The sequence below is a fragment of the Pseudonaja textilis genome, chromosome 4 (assembly GCF_049901715.1).
Source record: "Pseudonaja textilis isolate UNSWEBS1 chromosome 4, rPseTex1.2, whole genome shotgun sequence".
Lineage (NCBI taxonomy): Eukaryota > Metazoa > Chordata > Lepidosauria > Squamata > Elapidae > Pseudonaja > Pseudonaja textilis.
The window spans coordinates 49,505,237-49,526,235 of record NC_141993.1 but is presented as its reverse complement, the minus strand read 5'-3'; the positions used below and the strand labels follow the sequence as shown (position 1 = coordinate 49,526,235).

General features: G+C 39.4%; 1 protein-coding gene and 1 non-coding gene across 3 annotated transcripts in view; both read left to right on the top strand.

Annotated features, from left to right (window-relative positions):
• LOC113436672 (prominin-1-A-like) overlaps nucleotides 1-20,999 on the top strand; it is a 37,641-nt gene that overhangs the window by 8,572 nt on the left and 8,070 nt on the right. For both annotated transcript variants that reach the window (XM_087932877.1, XM_026701178.2), the window contains exons 3-17: nucleotides 5,721-5,779; nucleotides 6,092-6,297; nucleotides 8,026-8,146; nucleotides 9,044-9,107; nucleotides 9,580-9,669; nucleotides 10,349-10,539; nucleotides 11,010-11,084; nucleotides 11,442-11,505; nucleotides 14,782-14,941; nucleotides 15,588-15,746; nucleotides 16,163-16,286; nucleotides 16,657-16,748; nucleotides 18,657-18,741; nucleotides 18,965-19,114; nucleotides 19,954-20,022. In XM_087932877.1, coding sequence (XP_087789003.1) covers nucleotides 5,721-5,779; nucleotides 6,092-6,297; nucleotides 8,026-8,146; nucleotides 9,044-9,107; nucleotides 9,580-9,669; nucleotides 10,349-10,539; nucleotides 11,010-11,084; nucleotides 11,442-11,505; nucleotides 14,782-14,941; nucleotides 15,588-15,746; nucleotides 16,163-16,286; nucleotides 16,657-16,748; nucleotides 18,657-18,741; nucleotides 18,965-19,114; nucleotides 19,954-20,022 — 1,709 coding nt within the window. The remainder of the gene's footprint in view (nucleotides 1-5,720; nucleotides 5,780-6,091; nucleotides 6,298-8,025; nucleotides 8,147-9,043; nucleotides 9,108-9,579; nucleotides 9,670-10,348; nucleotides 10,540-11,009; nucleotides 11,085-11,441; nucleotides 11,506-14,781; nucleotides 14,942-15,587; nucleotides 15,747-16,162; nucleotides 16,287-16,656; nucleotides 16,749-18,656; nucleotides 18,742-18,964; nucleotides 19,115-19,953; nucleotides 20,023-20,999) is intronic.
• Nucleotides 7,746-8,035, top strand: LOC148125824 (signal recognition particle RNA). Its single transcript, XR_015743726.1, has one exon.

The following is a 20,999-nucleotide window of genomic DNA, read 5'->3' as shown; positions in this document are numbered from 1 at the left end:
CACAAATATGTTATTTTAGAGTATTTAATCAGAGATATTAAACATAAAATGCATCCTGATAATCAAGTAATGCCTTAAATAATGATTCTATCTCTCAATCTCTACAATTTCTATAAAAGTTACAAAATAGCATGACATGGACCAATGAGAAAATTTCAACCGTTATATGAATTCATTTGCTCAAATATAAATGAAACATTGAAGACAGTTATCTTGAGTTAAGCCAAGATTAATTATCCTGCTAATTTATCCCTGATATCCTACTAAAATATCTCTGCTAAGTTATCCCTGCTATCTTACTAAGCCAGTTATGTTCCTCGGCCAAAAACAATATGAATAAGCATAAAGACAGTTTCTTGTCTGCATTCATTCCCTGAATGACCTATAAAATCATTTTAATTGATGAGAAGTTGAACCTCCAAATGTGGTTTGTTCATATTCTACTACCAGGAATGAGCATTCTTTGATTGGTTTCTACTTAATCATATTAAGTGAACCAAAGCCTACATCAGTTCAGTGTCCCTTGTATCAGAAATAGAAATTTTGTTAGCATAGGCCATAGGAGCTCTCCCAATGCAGACCACAGCAGGAAGAAGCTGCTTCAGCAGGACCTAGATTCTGAATGAAGTGAGGTAAGATTTCTTCCCTGCCTCTTTCTGGTTTTTATTGTCATGATCCATACATATTTCTTCATGAATAGGAGCCATATTCTTATCTAATCTGCGGTCACCTGGACATTATACCTTCCATCAGACTATGGTATTCTATTATTACCTTTGTTGCTAGAATTTAAGAGGGAAATTCTTTGGCATTTCCCATGCTGAGATCCAATGTTGAGTAGAATATCCCCTGAGTGATAGTCTGGTCAGAGCTATCAGCAGCATCCTATAGCTTTCTTTGATATTGTACATACATACTGTACTAGGACTAACAATAAAGCTTTCCCTCTTGATTGTTTTGATAAATTACTCAAAGCAAATCTTTGGAGATGTTCCTTCTTTCTTTGCCTCAAGGCCACCCTCTTTACTCGTAAAGTGGCTATATATCTCATTACAAAAATTGCAGAGTAACGTTTCATTTTGAGAGTGATCAGCTACCATTATTGAGACTTTTCACTTCCATAAGAAGTGAGTATAGCCACCAGAAATCTATTAAGCATAAGAAGATAGCATTAAGAATAAGATACCCTCCAATGGCAGGTATCTTAGATCAATGTGGATATGTAAGTTGACTTTGGCCACATATCAGTTTTTTTGAAGTTCCACAAGTTACTAAACTGAATCCGTCACTACTGGCTTCAAATGACCATCTTGAAATAATCTCAATTTTTCAAAGCCTGATTAGCTTTGCTCAAAAATATATTTAACCTTCTCCTACCTCATCTTAATACCAATCTACCAAGAGATCCAAACCCTGTTAAGCCTGGTCAGTGCTAGCATATAGGATGGCCAGAACACCTGTGATTTTTTTAACACATTAAAAATAGAGCTATTGCAGGTGAATGAAAACAAAAACAGGTTTCTACTAAAGTTCTGAGCCAGGATCTAATAGGCTGTAACAAATAAAGATCATTGTCTGTTTTGACAGCTTTTCTAGATTTATAGCTAACATCAACACCAATAATAATAATTATCATATACTTTCTCTTCATTGGTCCAGACACTTCTGAGGTTTTTTAACTATCCAAGACAATATCCTCAATATTCAGTCACTTGATGATCTTATTCAGAGTGTTTTCAGTATCTTCTGCTGAAATTTAAAAAAATGTCCATCAAAAAAGTAATAAATTTACCTGCAAATATTTAATCTCATTTAAATTTTTAAAGCTAAATCCAATATGGTGGGAATTGGTGTTAGCATCTCTTGAATTCCATATACTGTATGTATACCCAAGGAATGGCTTAATTCTATTACTCTCCCAATATAATGTTAATGATCATCCAGTCCTCTTTCAGTAATTAGTAAACTATATGCCAAGTTTTATGTCATAAATGTTCAGACTGTTAAGAATATTTTTGTACTTGAGCAAGTCAGTTTCAGATCTGGATTCTTTGCAACAAACCAGAATATAATTCTGTATCATTTAGCAGAAAAATAACAATAATCTCCCAAATGGAACCCTCTACATTGCCTTCATAGTTCTAAAGATGGCTTTTGATTTTATACCTTGAGAGAAATTATGGAAAAAATTAATAGTTTCAGAGATACCCTCTAGAGAAGAAACTACAAAGTTCCTAATGGCATTTTAATTTTTTCAAAAGTTATTGCAAAAGACTGGCGGAGCTATTCCTATAGAAATTATTATTTGTAAGAGCTAAAAATAGGCAAGCTCACAGCAGCCTTCTGTAAGAAATCAGGTTGGCTTCCTTCACATTGCCTTGATGTTCTTCCTAGGAGGCAAGGAGAGCTTTTTCCAATGCTCTGCTGGTGTGATGCCAGGATATGCTGCCTTTTAGTTATCTGGATTTAAGAGATGTTTGAAGAAAAGTTCCCTGAACAAAAAAAAACGTGTTTCCCTTTTCCTACTCTGTTCTGTTATGCTAAAGCAACAAGTAATTTGATGCTAGGTTCCAAAACCCAAGAAAGATATGCAGAGTTACTTTTATTATACTGTAAGCGGTTTCCTTTATTGTTCCTTACCTATAGATAGAAATCTTGCCAGACTAAAGCAACTACCTGGGTCATTAAAGACATACTCTGAGAACTTCTAGGGAGTAGCTCTCTTGATCCTCTTTCTCCCAACCAAACAATTTAAACTTCACAGTTTCACCGTCCTCTGAAATTCAGCTCCTCACTCCTGGGAATCCAGACTGCATCCATCATTTGATTTCCTCTGTGGGATATATCTTGCATTCAAACAGAGTTATCTTTTAAACATTATTTTACTGATTTACCTTAGATGCTTTGGACCCAATGCTCAAACTCTCTTGTGGAAAGAAGTCCACAAAAACTTCAATCCCAGCAAAAATGTTGTTTGCCGGATGCATAGTGTATTCCTGCAAATCAGAAGCCCGCTTTTCTTTTTATAAAAGAACTGCTACTCAGTCTTTGTAAAACACCTGATGTGCGTTCTTCAGTGCTTTCTTTACTTAATCACAAGAGATCTTAGTAAATTTAATTCATTTAAATTTATGTTGAATATAATCTAATTCAGTTAAATTTATTTAGAAAGTGCCTTTCATAGGAGATTAGTTCCCAGGGTAGCATTTAGAAAACCAAGATCATAAGGGGAAGGTGGGACAATGCATTAAAAGGAAACAAAACCAAAAAATGTTTGCTATGGGTAAACAAGGGAGATATTTATGCAAATAAAGTGAGTTTTACCGGAAGTGCAAACAGCTGAGAGGGCTGGAAAGCTGCAACAAGATTTTGATGCTCGGAGATTACATTTCAAGTTGAATGGTTTTTTGATGGAGTACAGCATAAATTCTCATGCAATATACAATTATGAAAATAAAATGTGCTGAGGCATCAATCTGACTGATAGGTATGCTTCCAAACCTGAAAATCATTTAATCCTACTGTTACACATTTTTTTCCTCTTTCTGACTCTAATCTCTTGCTTTGGCGTGGGTTCAAGGTCACTAATGGAGCTGAACATTTACTGGCTAGATCCCCTTCCTGATACCTTCCCAGAGTTCACAGCTGATTTTATCTCTTTGCACCCTGATAGAGAAATTTTGTCACTTTGTAGGATTGAACTCTCAACCTCCCATGTGGGAGATGAGCATTTTTACCTCTATGCCACTGAGCCACTCCCTATTGCTACATGGATTAAAAAAAAATCATATATTTTAACAAGCAAAAACCACACCTACACTAAGTATTTTTCTTTTAATGTAAAGGTGAATTGCATCTTGTCCTAAGGCCACTCAAATAATATCTGAAAATTAGTACATGCTGCCATTTCGGTCATGAAACATATGAAATCTATAGTGTAGGTCAGTGGTGGTATTCAAATATTGTTGCCACCGGTTTGGTAGGTGTGGCTTGTTGGGCGCGGTTTGCATGTGTGCACACACTTTGCGTGCATGTGCGTGCCAAACGCGCACTTTGCACAGGCGCAGAGGCATTCTAACTTGCCTCCTGCAAGCCTGCACAGTCCTGGTTGCTTCAGCAGCTGCCAAGTGGCGTTATTCTGTGCCGCGCAAAGCAGCTGCGCTTCAAATTCAGCGGATAAAGGTGAGTAGGGGAGCCCGGGCAGGTGGGTGGGCCCAACAGCAGAGCAGCAGAGAGAACTGGAGAGAATTGCTCCTACTGGCTCTCCAGAACCGGGCAGAACTGGTCAAATACCACCACTGGTGTAGGTCATAAAACTGTCTTATCAAAGCTTTTAAAAAAATAAAGGCCTCTTAAAAGAGCAGTCCATAAACTAAACATTTGAATACTGCTGATATACATTGTCAGCAGTCGAGGGATTCAAATTTTTTTACTACCGGTTCTGTGGGTGTGGCTTGGTGGGCGTGGCAGGGGATGGAGGATACTGTAAAATCTCCAGTCAGAGGTGGTATTTGCCGGTTCTCTGAATTACTCAAAATTTCCACTACCAGTTCTCCAGAACTGGTCAGAACCTGCTGAATATCACCTCTGATTGTTAGCATCTATTAATCTACTCCCAAATATTATATACAGTCCTTGGCCATCAAAAAGTTGTTCATCACTGTTCTAGTTTAAAAAGCTATAGCTGATATGTTGACCATTAGGAAAACCTATATGTAAATTCATAAAGGTGCCTTTATTGAAGTTGTCTATGGAGATTCTTGGTTATCCAAGTCAAGGTTGTCCCAAAGGTGCTTTTTCCTCTTGAAAAAGCACCTTTGGGACTTTATTGAAGTTGTACAAAATTGTTACAAGATAATTAATGTTAAAGAGTTATTTATCAATCATGAGTAGAAAAGAAAAAGGGAAAAAAGAATAATGTTTGGTCCTGGAGCCATGTTTTTAACAGCTTCTCATGATTAGATAGAATAATGGAGATTTTCAGATCTGCAGATTGGTTCTTCACTGGTGTAGAGTTGATTGCTGCATGGATTTGGATCCTCTAGTACAGTGGTAGTCAACCTGGTCCCTACCGCCCACTAGTGGGCATTCCAGCTTTCATGGTGGGCGGTAGGGGTTTTTCCCCCTACTTTATAAATCACCATTACTGTGGAACCAGTGGGCGGTTAGAGAAAATTTTACTACGAACAGAGATACAAAAGTGAGCGGTAGGTATAAAAAGATTGACTACCCCTGCTCTAGCATGACACAGATACATTATACTCTTATAATTTTCAGCTGACTTCCTTGTAGAAGTAGCCAATCCCCACGTGTTCTAAGACTGGTATCTTTCTAAGGTTTCCAGAAGCCCGTAGGCAAAAGGTTCATGAGATTCTTCCCAAATTCCATGCCATTGTAACCTTTTCTGGACATTTAAGTTTGTGATACACCAGACAAAAATATGTGGGGAAAGTCAAAATATTGAAATCCTTCTAGGCATTTTTTTCATTTAATTGTCTTGAATGAAAAATGTATTCACTCTTTTAAAAATGCTATATTTGCCATACATATATGCAATAGTAAAATAACTTCGGAGAAAGGGATCTAGAGAAATGGCATTTTCAGTCTGGCGACTGAGGATCCAGACAGGAATTTTTAAACAAATCTTGGTTATGGATTATCTTAAATGTTAATAAATAAACGATAGCATTGTCCATCAATCTCTCTGTGCTTCTTTCTAGATCTCCTGACATACGTGGTCAAGCATCAAGATTTTCAAAATCAGACAGTGTATAAAGAGGTGAATAGAGTGTAATCCTTGTGATTAATGAAAATGTAGAGATGTCTAACTAACACTTGATATGCTGAGGCCTCCTTGTCCTCTGGTTAATTGATTGAGACTTGAAAATAACACACTTGCTGCTTAGTGGGTTTTTCGAGGCAGTACAAGTAGTCAAACAAGATGGTATCTGAGGTAAATCCAATGGAATATGCCCACTCCTGGATGCAGTCATCTGTTTAGTCTTCTGACCTTCTTTCTGCATTATGAAGTGGAAAAGCATCTACAAATTGTTAAGTCTATTAACTTTCTCTTGCTTCCCTCCATCACTAGATGCTCAAGTATGAGGCAGGCTTCCTGGTTTGTACTGTCATTGGTCTTCTGTTCATTGTCCTTGTGCCACTAGTGGGCTTGTATTTCTGTTGCTGCCGCTATTGTGGACACTGTGGAGGTTTCATGTACCAGAAGCAGAAGAAACATACTGCCTGCAAGAGACGGACTTTTTTTTGCTTTCTGCTGGGTATCACTGCTGTTCTTCTGTAAGTTTCATTCTATGGAGAATAACAGAATGAGCATGTGGGAATGTGACTACTGTATGGCCTTTTGCTTATCTCAAAAGTCTCTGATTTAAAGTAGCTACTCCTGCACTACACTGCACTGCATTGGTTTACGTCAGGGGTGTCAAACTCGCATTGTCACAGCAGTGTCACATAATGTATCGGAACTTTTTCCCCCTTTGCAAAACTGGGCGGGGGAGGGGCCAGCATGTGACGCATCCAGCCCGCAGGCCGTGAGTTTGACACCCCTGGTTTACGTCGACAGAAAATTGTGTAGCACCTTAAAGTTTATCTTATGAAGTAGACGATCCATGAAAGATGAAGTTATTATAAATTGATTAATCTTTAAGATGCTTCTTGTTGATTTTGCCACTTGATCAAGCTTCTGGAAACACATTGAAATCAGATTCCTTGATTTGTATGGATAATACTAACACAGCAGATATTCCTAATATAATGTGAAGAGTGGCCGAAGAACAGAGTTAACCGAGATATGATCCAGATCTTCTGTCTCCTTGGCACAGGATTGTTTGTACTTGGGGAATGGTTTCCTGAAAGTTGGGCCTGGGGCGGGGTGGGTCAAGCAGGGAAAGCACTAAAGCAAATTACCATGGTGGAAGAGCAGATTCCACTGTGTGGGACTAAATAGTTGCAAAGTTGCTCTGTGGCCAAAGAATGCAACCATGTGATAACAGCCTGGAATATTCCTGGTAATGCTAGATTTTGCCAAAACTCCCCTCAGCACTTCTTTTAAGAAACAAGCACATTGTTAAAACATAAACCTGTCCTTGAGCATGTGTGGACTGCAAACACATCCTTATTGTTCCTTACAGAAATTCCCACCCACTGGAGAGAACCCTTAGTATATAATTTGTTTCCATAGTATTCTGAGAAGAACACAAAGATCAAAATTACCCATGATGTATTTTTGTTAATGCAGGCAGGATTACAAAGAGATTGTGCATGGCATTATTAACCACAAGTGAGTTGATGGGGTTAAAGAGAGAAGGTGCTACAGAATAAAAAAAAAATGCATTGACAAATCACATAACTAGGGAATTCCAAGCTGAAATCACATTATGATTCTGTAATGTTAGAACACAAGGCATTAAGTGCTGGCTCTGAACCATACATATTTTTCCTTATATTATGCTCACCTTTACACGTAATGCTAAGATAACACATTGTTGAATATAATAGTTGATAGGTGATGTTAAGGCAGAATTGGTGGCTTCATACATCATGCAAAGCCAGAAAAGAACTCAACTAATTTACATCTATTACAAAATTTGTATCCCCATAGTTTTTCAAATACTTAACACAAGATCAGTGTGTGTGTGTGTGTGTGTATACATACACAATTTATTGCATTTATATTTTGACCAACATATTGCTGTGTTGATAAGACCAACATATTGCTATGTTTGCAAGCTGGGCACGGTGGCATGAGCCTGTAATCCAGCTACTCCGGAGGCTGAGGCTGTCAGAGCACTTGAGCTCAGGAGTTCTGGGCTGCAGTAGGCTATGCCGATCAGGTGTCTGCACTAAGTTCGGCATCAATATGCTGATCCCCGGGGAGCCGAGGGCCACCAGGTTGCCTAAGGAGGGGTAAACCGGCCCAGGTCGGAGATGGAGCTATGTTTGCAGCCTGTTGAATGATGTTACTAGTTGTCCTTCAAAATTTTGTTCTTTTTACTTCTTCTGCTAAAGGGCTGGAGATATATGTGCGTATGTCAGCAACCAACGAATATCCCAGGGTCTAGGGAGAGGTTTTGTCATTTTCAACAATACAGTGAGCAACCTGAATGTTTATATGAATTCTATACCTCAGGTAAATGTGATTTATTTTATATTATATCTTTACCACTCTATTTTATCCCGTGTTTTTCATACTCTATACTGTATCAGTTCCAGTTGCCATCTTAGTTTTTAGTATCAAAAAAATGGTTGTCAAGCTTTATCTTCAACGAGACCATGCCAAAATTGGAGAGTTGTTAGTCAGATGGCCGTGCTTCAGGATAGGAGGGCATTTAGAGTAGGACTTCTAAAGATGACACAAGTGACAGTTAATGGAAAGGTACATCCTTTCAGAAGGTGTGGCCCCAAGTTGCGAAGGACTGCATTGGTTGGTATCAACTCTTTTTAGTTGAAATGAGCTAGTGCAGGAAACATGGCCATAATGTCTATTCCCATTATTCTGTATTTTGCACTAATGGATATTTTTAGACTACCTTCAAAATTAGCCCCATCTCTTTCCCTCTCCCTCCCTCCCTCATTTACCTCCAGAACCAAATATTGCATTTATTTTGTGTATCTTTTTTTTTTGTTGGTGACAAAAACCTCATAGGACAGTTCCTTAGAAGTAGTCTACTAAAATCTTCAACAAATATTATTTCAGGGCAATATAGGATCTATTTTCTATGTGTACTATATTTCAGTCTTTGATGCTTATATAATGACTCTTTCGTTCAACAATTCTGATGGTTACAGCGACTTTGCCATCTGAATCTATATACGAATAGTCAATATATGACTTTATATCTGGCAAACATATAGGAAGGCCTTTTGCTATAATAGACATATTTGAATAGTGTTGTGTTCAAATTGTATATGACATCCTATGTTTTTCCTCATAATCTCCATGAATCCATGAATCCCGAGTTCAGGATTTTAGTTTTGTGTGCTATCTTCTCTGCTACAATGGGATTTTATTTCATCTCTCCCACAGGAAATTAATGAAATTGTCAGCGCTAGTAAAGTACCATTGACGGAGGTCAATGATAGCTTGTTGAGTAAGTTTATGCCTTGGATACATTTTTTTATGGGATTCACAATGATATATTGAAAATGTTTCAACTTGTGAAATGTCATTATTGCACTGTATTCTATAGTTACAGATTAGGAAAATACCTTTGAATATTTCCATTCTAGCGAAATAGGAGGCAAGAGCATTATGTATGCTACCTTGTACAAAATAAAGGAGGGATACAAATTTGTATTGTTATTTTTGAGTGCATGAGTGGACAAGCTCTTTTAGGTCAACTGATGTGAATCGTATCATTTCTTGCGGAGCTTGTGTGTGTAAAGTGAAGGAAAAACGGGTATGGTCAAATCAGAAAGTATACGCAAAAAACATATTTCCATTTGCACATTTCTGTCCATCCATCCTAAAAATGTTAAATGGCCATGGGGTTTTACAGAGAAAGGGCAGTGGAAAAAGTATTTCTGTTAGTAACTTTGTGTTGATGCTTTCCCTTTTTGCAGATATTGGCAATACCTTGGGGAGCAAGATTAAGGATGAACTAGGTGGACGAGCAAATAAAGTATTAGACACAACTGAGCAGCTTCTTCAAGGTATTGCAAGACACCGGATTGGGAAATGATATTGGGATAGAATAGTAGAATGGAAGCACAAATACATTGATAATAGAGGGCAGCCCAGAAGTTGAAGGAACTTTTACAGAAAGTTCTCATGAAAAAAAAACCCTAGACTTTGTTATAGTTCCAGGGACAAGTGATTTGCCAACTTCATCATAAGAGATGCCACGACAAGGAAAAAAGTTCTTGGTTTTCCCTCCAGAGCCAAACCATGGGAACCAAAGACTGTGAAACTGCTGGAGACCTATTGATTGACTTCATTATGTTTTAAATGTTTGAGGAGTAATTACCTGTGGACAAAATCAGTGCTGGTCTTTTGAGGTAGACCAGTTCAAGAAACAGACAATGGAATTCTAGGAATGCCATTTATTGTTATAGGATATAATCACCGAATCTTGATAGCCTGTCCAAGTTTCTCTCTGTCCCATCTTATACCAAACAAAATCAAGGTGGCCTTATTTGAGCTCCTTTCTCATGCTTCCTTCTATTTCTGGACTATGCAATATCATGTCCAACTCCTTCCTTAATGGTTTCTTGCATCTTGCACAAAATCAGCTTTGAGTTCTTTTACAATCAAGAACTAAGTGGACACTTTAGGTTGGAGAATTGTTCCTCAGTCTTTACTCAGTCCTTCCTACTTTTTTTTTAAAAACAGACATTCAGCACATAGACCAGGAACTCCAGAAAGTCAACCAGACTGGTGGTCGCTTGCAGAAAATGCAACAGGAGCTGAATAAAAATCTGACTGACCTGAGAACGGAGATCAATGGCACTCTGAAAGAATGTGGCAGCCCATGTGGGGAAGTGTCCATAGAGAACCTGATACCTGAGGCCAATTTTGATACGGTAGAATGAAGCTTGGAGGAGAGAAAAATATTTGGATGGGCAGGGTGGATTATTTGACGGCACAGGAAAAGACCTGATTGGGTCAGAGTTATGATAAAGTGTTCAATGTGTTGGGGGGACATAGAAATACAATTCCTGATGCATCTTAAAAGTCAGGCTAGGGAAGCATAATGTAATTGGGATAAGACTGCTGAGATTATTGATCCATGTGAGGCTGAAATCAGAAGCCATAAAATCAAATGTGCCCCAATTGTAACACAATATAGAATAGGTTACAATGTAGGAATATGTTTTCAAGATGTCTAGATCTGTGTTCATTAACTCCTAGTCATCCATATGTGTACGTACATTTCTATATGGCAGCTGTTGCTTTATGTGTCTTCACTTCATCCTACTTGAATTCCCCATTGCTCAAATTGTGGTTGATCAAACAATAAAAACACATGTTTCTGCATTATTTCTTTCTGCAGATTCCTGATGTCAATGATCCACTTAAGTTGATATCTAATCTGACAAGTTTAAATCTCAACAGTACTCTAATAGAGGTAACACCCTCCTTTTCTTCTACAATTATTCTTTCAAGTATCTACTCCCAAGTGCCAGTGCAATAAGTTGGCTTGCCCAAAAGAGGTTGAGGAACAGGACAAAATGGTCACTTCAACAATCATTGGTCATTGTTTGGAGCCATTTTGTTCATGGACTGATGAAGCCTATTTATGAGACCTGTCCTATGTCCTCTAAAGGGATTAAATCTGTTAATTTGGAGAAATAGCAAATGTATCTTCTTGGGCCTTTGTCTTTTGTTCAGCAATTTGGGGTCATGTTTTACTTGACTTACATTCTGAGATCTGAGCTTTGTGTGTGTGTTCATCTTTGTCTGATTGTATCCCTTTTGCTTGTAGGCAAGAAATTTCATTAAAGAAATACCACAGAAAGTCTCTAATCAAACCAAAAAGGAGGTGTCTGGTAAGTAACCCAATCATAGAATCTCTTCTTCATTTCACACATTATTCTGTGGGTTTTTTTTTTTTTTACATTAATTGAGTCACTTCCTTAATGCAGAAGTTCAAAATAATGCTAGATTACATCTCCTGAATCAGTGGTTGCCAACCAGTGGACCACTGGTGGTCTGTGAGAAAATTTTGGTGGTCCGCAGAGAAATGTCACACTCAAAGTACCCCCCAAAGCAATTAATCCAGGCTGTGCGGGAATACAAGGCTTGTGTCACTTGCATTGTGAACAACATGAGGTAGTGAGGGGAGGAGGGAAATGGTGGAGGGGGGGAACTTGCCCCATTCACCCCATGTGCCTGGCCTGTCTACCAGGCTGCTTCTTTCCACTTCTTTTGCTTTTGGCTGCACATAAGGAAAGCAGTAAAAGTCTTTATTTCTCTTCCCCAAACTCTGCCGGAAATGAGTCTTTGGGACTCTGCAAGGCATCCTGCTCCAAGAGGCTGCGCCGGCAAAGACTCATTTCTGGTGGAGTTTGGTGGAGAGAAAGAAAGACTTCTGCTGCTTTCCTTGCATGAAGCCATTTAAAACAATTAATGACAATGTTGAAAGGTGCTACAAATAGTAACTAAATATATAGTTATTAATAACAATAATATATAGACTGAGAGTCTACTGATAATTAACACACAGTTAGAAATGTATGTATCTCTATCTCTCTGTATGTGCATCTCTGTAAGACAAAGGTCTCTGGTATAGCCCAAAGCTTCTCTGAATATATATATGGCACCTCTAGAAGAGGGCTCCAAAGCCCAGGAACAGCTACAGAAGATGTGTCCTCTTGGGTTTTCACCAAATATGCCTCAAAGGCAGTGGTGGTATTCTACCGGTTCGGTCTGGTTCTGGCGAGCCAGTAGCAGTGATGAGCAGCGGAGACTGAACCGGTTCTCTTCGCCACTCTGCTGTTGGGCCCACCTACCCACCGGGGCTCCCATACTCACTTTTATCTGCTGAATTTGAAGCGCTGCTGCTTTGCGCGGCACAGAAGAGTGCCGTGCAGCAGCAACTGAAGCGATCAAGATCGTGCAGGCTTGCAGGAGGCAAGTTAGAATGCCTCTGCGCCTGTGGAAAGTGCGCATTTTGCACAGGTGTGCACGCAAAGTATGTGCATGCGCGCAAAGCACACCCACCAAGCTACAACCACCAAACCGGTGGCAAAAATATTTGAATCGCACCACTGCTCAAAGGGTAGAATGTCTCCAAAGGATTTTGGCAAGCATTGATGGCATTTCAAAAGGCCTTGGCCCAAGCTGTGTACAGCTTTATAAATCATAAGCTGCACTTTGAACTGTATTCAGACATTTACGGTAAATGCTTTACTTTGCTAGGATGCCATTATTTCAGTTCCTTCCAAGCCACAGTCTTGGTGGCTTCTTTAATACACTAATGTCAGTGTCAGTATTTTTTGCCTAGTGATGTTTCCGCTCTTGGTGTGAATACAGTGGTCAGTATTGTGTAGATTTTAAGTAATTAGTACCCATATATACCAAACCTACTAGTAAGGCACACTTTTTGCTTGCAAAAAAGCCTAGGTCCAATCTCTGGCTTCTTCAGGTAGGACTCAAGAGATCCATAGCAGAAATTCTGAAGAACTGCTACCCTGCTTGCTTACTGTATTAACTTAGGGGGTGGTTTATTGTCTTATGTAATTATTTGCCACTCTAAAGACATTCACATTGTGGATGCAATATGTTCTCACTGAATCAAGAGTGCAACAAAATTACCCTCAACCAATGTCATCTCCAAGTTTCCTATTTCTAACATCTGTGCAAGTTAAGAAAGGCTTCAGTGAAGCACTATTCTTGTGTAGAAGCCTTTTCCAACTTTTAGAAGTTTCCAACGGTTAGAGATAGAGGAGAGTCCACCAATCACAAAGTAGAAGAAGGCTGCAAGGAAACTCTCAGGCACTGAGAAGGTGCAATAGACTTCTATGCAGGTACCCTTTTGATTTTTGTAAAAACTCTCAGGTGTTGAGAATTAGTTGAGAAGCACTGTCCCTCTGAGAATTTGCACAGTCTAATCAGTTTCCCTTTTTTTTTACACCTGTGTAAAGGCACGCATTTATCCTATCTATGTATGAATCAGACCACTATGGCTTGCTTAATTAACCATTAAGATGGTTAAACATCCTGGGGGTTTGTATGAACATTAGACAGTGTAGATCAGGGGTGTCAAACTCAAGGTCTGCAGGCTGGATCTGGCCTGTGGGATGCATAGATCTGACCCATGGGGCCATCCTGGAGGGACCAACTTGCAAAGGACCAACCTGCAGTGCTCTGCCAGTGAAAATGGAGCTTTGGGGGCCACACGGTATCAATGCCTCCTGCAGCCCTCTGCCAATGAAAATGCCACTAAGGCCCTCCCGAGCTCTGTTTTTGGCTGCCATCGCCTCCTGCAGTCCTACCAGCAAAAATGGAGCTAAGGGGAGTGCATGCGGTCCTCCCGAGCTCTGTTTTCAGCCATGATGGCTACCTGCAGCCGTTTGCCAGCAAAAACGGAGTTTGTGGGGGCCACGTACAGCCCTCCTGAGTTCTATTTTCAGTTGCGACAGCCTCCTGCAGCCATCTGCCAGTGAAAAAGGAGCTCCTGCGGTCTCTTTTCACTGGTAGAATGATGCAGGAGGTCATCACATCACGAGTGATGTTGAACTGGCCACACCCACCCTGGCCACGCTCCTACAACCCCCCCCCCCGAGATCAAACACAACCTTGATGTGGCCCTGAATGAAATCGAGTTTGACACCCCTGGTATAGCTAATATGCGTAAGATGAAGCTCTGATGCAGTATTAGACAAATATCCTATGTTTTGATATGATACATTGTTTTTCAATTTCTTTGCTGAAACATATTTAGTTTCCTGAATTATTCTACTTATTCTTCCCATGTGCAGCTATTTTTCTGCTCCTGCTTCACCCTGACTTTAGTTTATTTCATTTAATGGAAACTGATCCCTCCCCCCAAAATGTAATCTTCACTCCCAGAATTTACAGTCAGCTTTGTCTGTTGTTTATTGCTTTGTTAAAGATGCTTTAATAGAAGTATTTGATTTGCATCAATAAAAGGTTTTAATTGCATCATTTAGATTAAGATGCAATGTGAATTGTACCTGTACAGAGTATGAGTTGGAAAATTTAGCATATCCATTGCCCTTGGATTATTGTTATTGTTTAGATGGTCCATGATAGTACATATAGTATAATGAGTTTATCTGTATTGGCTCCTATTATTAAAGAGATACAAGATCTACTTTACGATATCAAGAATGAAATTAATGCAATCAGTGATAAGTTGCACAAGCAGATCTCACTGAAGGACATCTCTGCATTCATGGAAAATATTGTCAAGGAGGCAAATTACTACAAGCCACTTGTGGTCTCATATGATGGCTACAGGTAGGAATAAAACTTTTCTCAATTTTTCATATGCTGCAGAATTACTTGAATTCAGAGTTCAGATGGAATGATATCTACATTCCATTTTAGCAGGCAGAAGGTCAGTCATAGAAAAATATGGTGTAGCTCAGAAGAAAAATTAGGCCTCTAGAGTTCTCTGAGGTACTGTTTCAAACGATGTTGTTTGAATGACCAGCACCTCTAATCTGCAAAAACTTAATGCTCTATTTTATCATTAAATCAGCATTTAATACCAATTCTTGTGCTCTGGGTTTGAATTGGATCTTATTGTTTTCATTACTTCCTTTAATTTCTAGCGCCTGTGTTCATAATACATTGAGCTACAAATGATCCAAGCACATTTTAGCCTAGAATGCAAACCCATTTCATGCAGTTACTTTGTGATTTAATGTGTTATACACCTTAGAAAATTTGGTTAATTGAGAAAATTATAATCCTGGTTGGTAAACATCCGGTTTGAACAAAGCCAGTCTGCTAGTCTATGCACAGCATAGTCCTATCTTATTCTGATTTCAACTTAACGGTAATTGAACTGATTTGACCCCATTGAGCATGTTTTCACCCCTTTCTTCCTTCATTGTTGTTTAAAGTCTGAGTGTTAACTAGTTGATTTCTTTCACTGTAGGTGGGGTGTTGGCGTCTGCCTTTGCTGCCTGCTGCTTGTAATAATTGCATTCAATGTGTTGGGCCTTTTGCTTGGTGGTCTTGGGCTAGATCCAAATGGAATGCAATGGCCTACCAAACGGGGCTGCCTCTCCAACACTGGTGGAAACTTCTTTATGGCGTAAGAAGTGTTGTCTTCTCTCCCCGCCCAGTATAGGGAAATAACTGACAATAACCTCTTTGTATCCTTCCAGATCATAGCCACAAGCGCTGCTTGTATTTCTATGTAATGTTAGTTGGTTTGGAGAAATCACTTTATGGAAAGTTTTCTAATTTTACACTTGGCATAGATTCCTACCAGGAAAACAGAGTGGCACTGTACACAAGTGCCACTGTTGATGGCAAAGTACACTACTAAGTTGAGAATGTCCTCTACTTGCTTCAGCACATTGTTTGCCTGCCTTGCTCTAGGGATCTTCACAGAAGTGGCAACATGAGAATATAAGACCCAACTGTAGGAATTCATCTGTGGGGTGTTCACATCCAAATCAATAGTTGTATTGTAGACTTCTGATTGTTTCTCATCTTTCATGACAGGAGTGTTGGATTCAGCTTTATATTTTCATGGTTGCTGATGTTGCTGGTTCTAGTACTATTTTTAGTTGGGGGCAATTCATACACATTGCTGTGCCGGCCTTGGGCCAATGGAGTGATCCTTCAGGTAAGCCACCCAGGTTGCTATTGTGTTTATAACTGCTAAGAGTCCCCCTCATGATTAGGAATGAGGAGACAGGACTGCTCAGAGTTGGTTGATAATTGAAGTTGCACATAAGCCTAATAAAATAAATACATAAATATTGTGATACATGGAAGGATAGCTCATGGTTATAGAGTTAATAATGGTATACATTAATTTGCAATCTTTGTTTGCAGTTCCCTCTTTCAACTTTCATAAGTCATTTTTATTTTAGTTTCTGGCTGCAGCAGTTTCAGCTTCAGGAGGGGAGAAAATACAGCTGGGGGAATCAGTAAAGAGTTTAAGAAAATTTAGAAAGGTTTCATCAGCTGCTACTTATCTTTTTTTTTTGTAGTACCTGGACACACCTGGGTTGTTCCCTGAATTAAATGTGAAAAAGCTCATGAATTTGAACGGTTCTGATGTAAACCTGACCAGCATATACAAGTAAGTGCCAGGCTGCTTGGCTGAACTGCCATTGTGTTTCTCTTCCGTTTCCTTTCAGAGAAAGAGAATCTGGAGAGAACATAAATGTTGCAGGCCTAATGAAATAGGTTTTGGGGGTTGTACAGAACCTTGTACAGAAGAGGGACATAGCTGCTTATCAGCCAGTAATGAAATACATGGAAGTGCTACACTGATTAAAGTATTTATAAACCAGTAAAAGCTTGCTAGACTATCATATGAACCATATTCCCAGCCTGTGATCGCTACACAAATAATGTGCTTTAGGTCAGTGGCCCCCAACCTTTTGGGCACCAGGAATCCAAACCTTCCGGGGAGAAAGGTTTTTCCGTGGACCGGAAAGGGTATGGTTTTGCATGCTGCCTGCATCCCACGGATAGAGCTTTGCTTGTTTGTGTGGACTGGTTGCTGGCATGCCACAGACCGCTGCCAGTCCAAGGACATGGAGTTGGGGAGCACTGCTTTAGGTCCTACCTTGACAGAGTTCTCCTGAGCAAGCCCCTTCAGTTTCCCTCAGTGAATGAGTGCCTTTTACCTCCAGCCCATCCTTCCACTCCATTGGTCCCAGAGAGTCTGCAGATCACCTAAGTAACAGGACCAGGTTGCTGTAATTGCAGTGAAGCAGCTGAAAACAATGTACATATTTTTGCTATCAGTGGCAGCAAAAGCTGAAGTTTTCTCACCTGCTCCTTGCAAGGAAGACGGCTAGTTGTTTATGTGTGCAAGTGATAGGAATGAATGCAGGTAGTTCTCAACTTATGATCGCAATTGAGCCCAAAATTTCCGTTGCTAAATGAAATATTAAGTGTGTTTTGCTTTTGCCCCATTTTACAACTTTTCTTGTCACAGTTGTTAAGTGAATCACTGCAGTTAAGTTAGTAACACCGTTGTTAAGTGAATCCGGCTTCTACATTGCTTGTCAGTTTGCTTGTCAGAAGGTTTCAAAAGGACATCATGTGACCCTGGGACAGGGCAACCGTCATAATTATGAATCAGTTGCAAAGCATCTGAATTTTGATCACATGACCATGGGGATACTGCAGTGGTCATAAGTGTGTAAAAAACAGCCATAAGTCATTTTTTTCTGTACCATTATAACTTTGAATGGTCATTAAATTAACTATTGTAAGTCAAGGATTACCTGTAATGCACCTGCTTCTACAGTAAGGCCGTTCTGAAGATGTTTTTGGAGATTCTCAATCATCTAGGTCTGTGGTGGCGAACCTATGGCATGCGAGCCATTACTGTTGGCATGCAAACACTCGCCCAGAAAAGGTGTATTGTGCATGCGCCTGACAGCTAATTGTCGGGTACCTGGCATGCATGTCCAGGGGTGCAGCAGCACGTAGAAGACACTCATGCATGTCCAGAAGCATGCGGTGTGTGCAGGGGGTTGCACACACATGCGCAGAAGCACGCAGCGTGGGTTGCACGGGTCCTGCACGCATGTGCAGGAGGCATGAGGGGCCACACGCATTGCCTTCTGGGTGATGGCACGTGAGCAGAAGCAGGCAAGCATGCGTGCAATTATCAGCATGGGAGCCCCAAAAGGTTAGCTACCACTGATCTAGGTCATGGTTGTCCCAAATGTGTTTTTTTCCAAAAAGCAACTGAACTTTGTTAGTGTTTTCTTTGAAAATGATTCACTTCTCATTCAAGAAGCTTCTTCAGTTCAAATAAAATACCAAGAAAGCCCAGCTGTCTTTTGGAGAAAAAAACAACACACTTGAGCCATTCTGAAGAGCTTTCTAGCTATGGAGCAGGGGTGGTGTGGGGAGACCTAATGTGGAAAACTGGAGAGCTTGGTCTATGGGGTGATGCTTTTATCCAATTTATGCTTCACATAATATGCATCCTAGCCTCTCAACTCAAATTATTCCTCTTTTAAAGGAGTTGTGAAGAAAATGCACCCTTGTGGAGTACCTTTCACCTAGATGAGATTGTCTCTTTGAATGACACCTTCAACATCAGCAAGGTAATTGATGGCTGCCTCTATTGAATCAATCTGGTGCTAGAGAAATGCCATCATCGGTTAACATTTTGTTCCCAAACATCAGCTTAGGGTTGTCACCAGGAATAGTTTAAGCATTTAAGTATATGGTACAGCTACAGCCCCCTTGAACGAGTCTAGAGAATGTACTGCAGAACAAATGAAGTTGTGCTCTGCTTATACTCATCTGGCATTTCCGTTTTTCTAGTACACTCAAGACATTGATTCAACCTTGGATAAAATAAAAATCAATGTTGGAACTATTGAACTCCTGGAGGATGAGCAAAAACGCAGCTTGCTGAAACTGAGTGCAAAAGATGGGCCTCTGAATGTGGATTTTAACAGTACCCTTGAACAAGTAAGATGGAAAATAAAGAAAAGGCTTGTGAAAGAAAGGAAAACTGGTGTGATAATTTCCTTCCCAGAACAGGAGCTCTATAAGGACCAGACATTCTTCTGTATCTTCTCCAACTGCTCTGTTGGAGAATGGGCGATGTTCACATTTGCTGGGGAACACATTACTGTTTCCCTGCTACAGAAGTTAAGAGTCTACTACTAGAAGGATTCTGACTTGATGTTGTCAAAGTAGGTTATTGGCAACTGCTCCAGTTGTGATGTGTTTGGTGAAGCCGTGAAGTTACCATCTATAGCCAAACAGTTGACAGAGTATTTACAAAATGTACAATATGTATAGATTAACATTTCAATCTAATATAATGAAATAATAAAAATGCAATAAAAACATGTCATTCTTTATAAATAATAGCAATTACAATGAGTGATTAAGCAGTGATCAAATAGGCTAGCATGATTGATCAATTTGCCTGTTAATGCTGTTGTGAACAGGACACACTTTACCTAGTCCTTATAATCAGAAAACTTGTTGGATTGCTGTGCTGTCAGAAAACAGTCATAAAAATGCCTATGTATCCAAAAGCAAATAATCTAACAGCTGTTAGTGGATATTTGAAAAATCTCTGATGGTAGATCAGCAGAAAAGAGGGATGAGGTGAACTCATTCCTCCTAGTGATGAGACGAGGAAAAACAATAACATGTATTATATTAAAACATGACTATTGACTGGAAAATATGCAGAAATACTCAAAAGTAAATCTGCTTTCAATTCCATATTTAATTCATTCAAATGTATTTTGTTTGCTTGACTTCTGTGTTCTCTTTTTCTTCTTTTTCTGTAGCTTAACCAAAATCTGACCAAACAGGACCTGAATATCTTGGCTAATAAGTTGGAAGGAGTGGCAAACAGCGTGAGTAGTCCTTGAGAAAGGATACCCACACGATCCTATATAATGCTCTTCCTCAACTTCTAAGATACACAGCAGATGTTATGGGAAATCCTTTTGAGTAGACAGGGAATTTGGCAGATGCAGCTATTCTCCCAGCTGCCACTGGAAGATGTAAACTAATTCTCTTCTAAATAGTGTCTTGGAATGTGGCCTTCAAATAGCTTTGGCAATGAACTGCACAAAAATAACGAGATCTGAATATTAGTAATGATGATGATAATTATTGATGATGATAATTATTATTATTAGTGGGGGCAGAAAGTAGAAAAAAAATAAATAAGTGGAAAAGGTTGTCAAGAATGAGGTAGTGAAGATCTTGTGGGATTTATGAATACAGAGAGATCGCCATTTGGAACACAACGCGCCAGATATTACGGTTGTCGAGGGCTGAAGCGTGCAATTTGTTGATATTGCTGTACCAGGAGATGCCAGAGTCGAAGAAAAAGAACTGGAAAAAAACACGAAATATAGTGACCTGGCCATCGAAATTGCACATTTATGGATGAAACATGTAACAGTGATACCCATTGTCATTGGGGCACTTGGTACCATGTCCAAGAGTTTTGCAAAATACACCAAGAAGTTGCAGCTTCCTGCTGTAGTGCAAGCAGAGCTGCAAAATACTGCTCTACTTGGAACAATGTACATTTTAAAGATACTTGGTTGATACCTAGGATACTGGCAGCAACCTGTATCTATCATCAAAGCCAGTCAATGATATTTGTGATACATTTTTAAATGTTCAGCTGACTGAGTTTCATGTTTAATGAATAAAAGAGATGATAATAATAATAGCTGTATGCTACCTGATTCCCTACAACTGTGGATAGCTCACAATAATCAATCAAATACATTACAATAAAAATAAAATATGAAAGTTAAAGAAAAAAGATGGCAAGCACAATAGACCAGATGGAATGAAGTGAGAAGTCTCACTC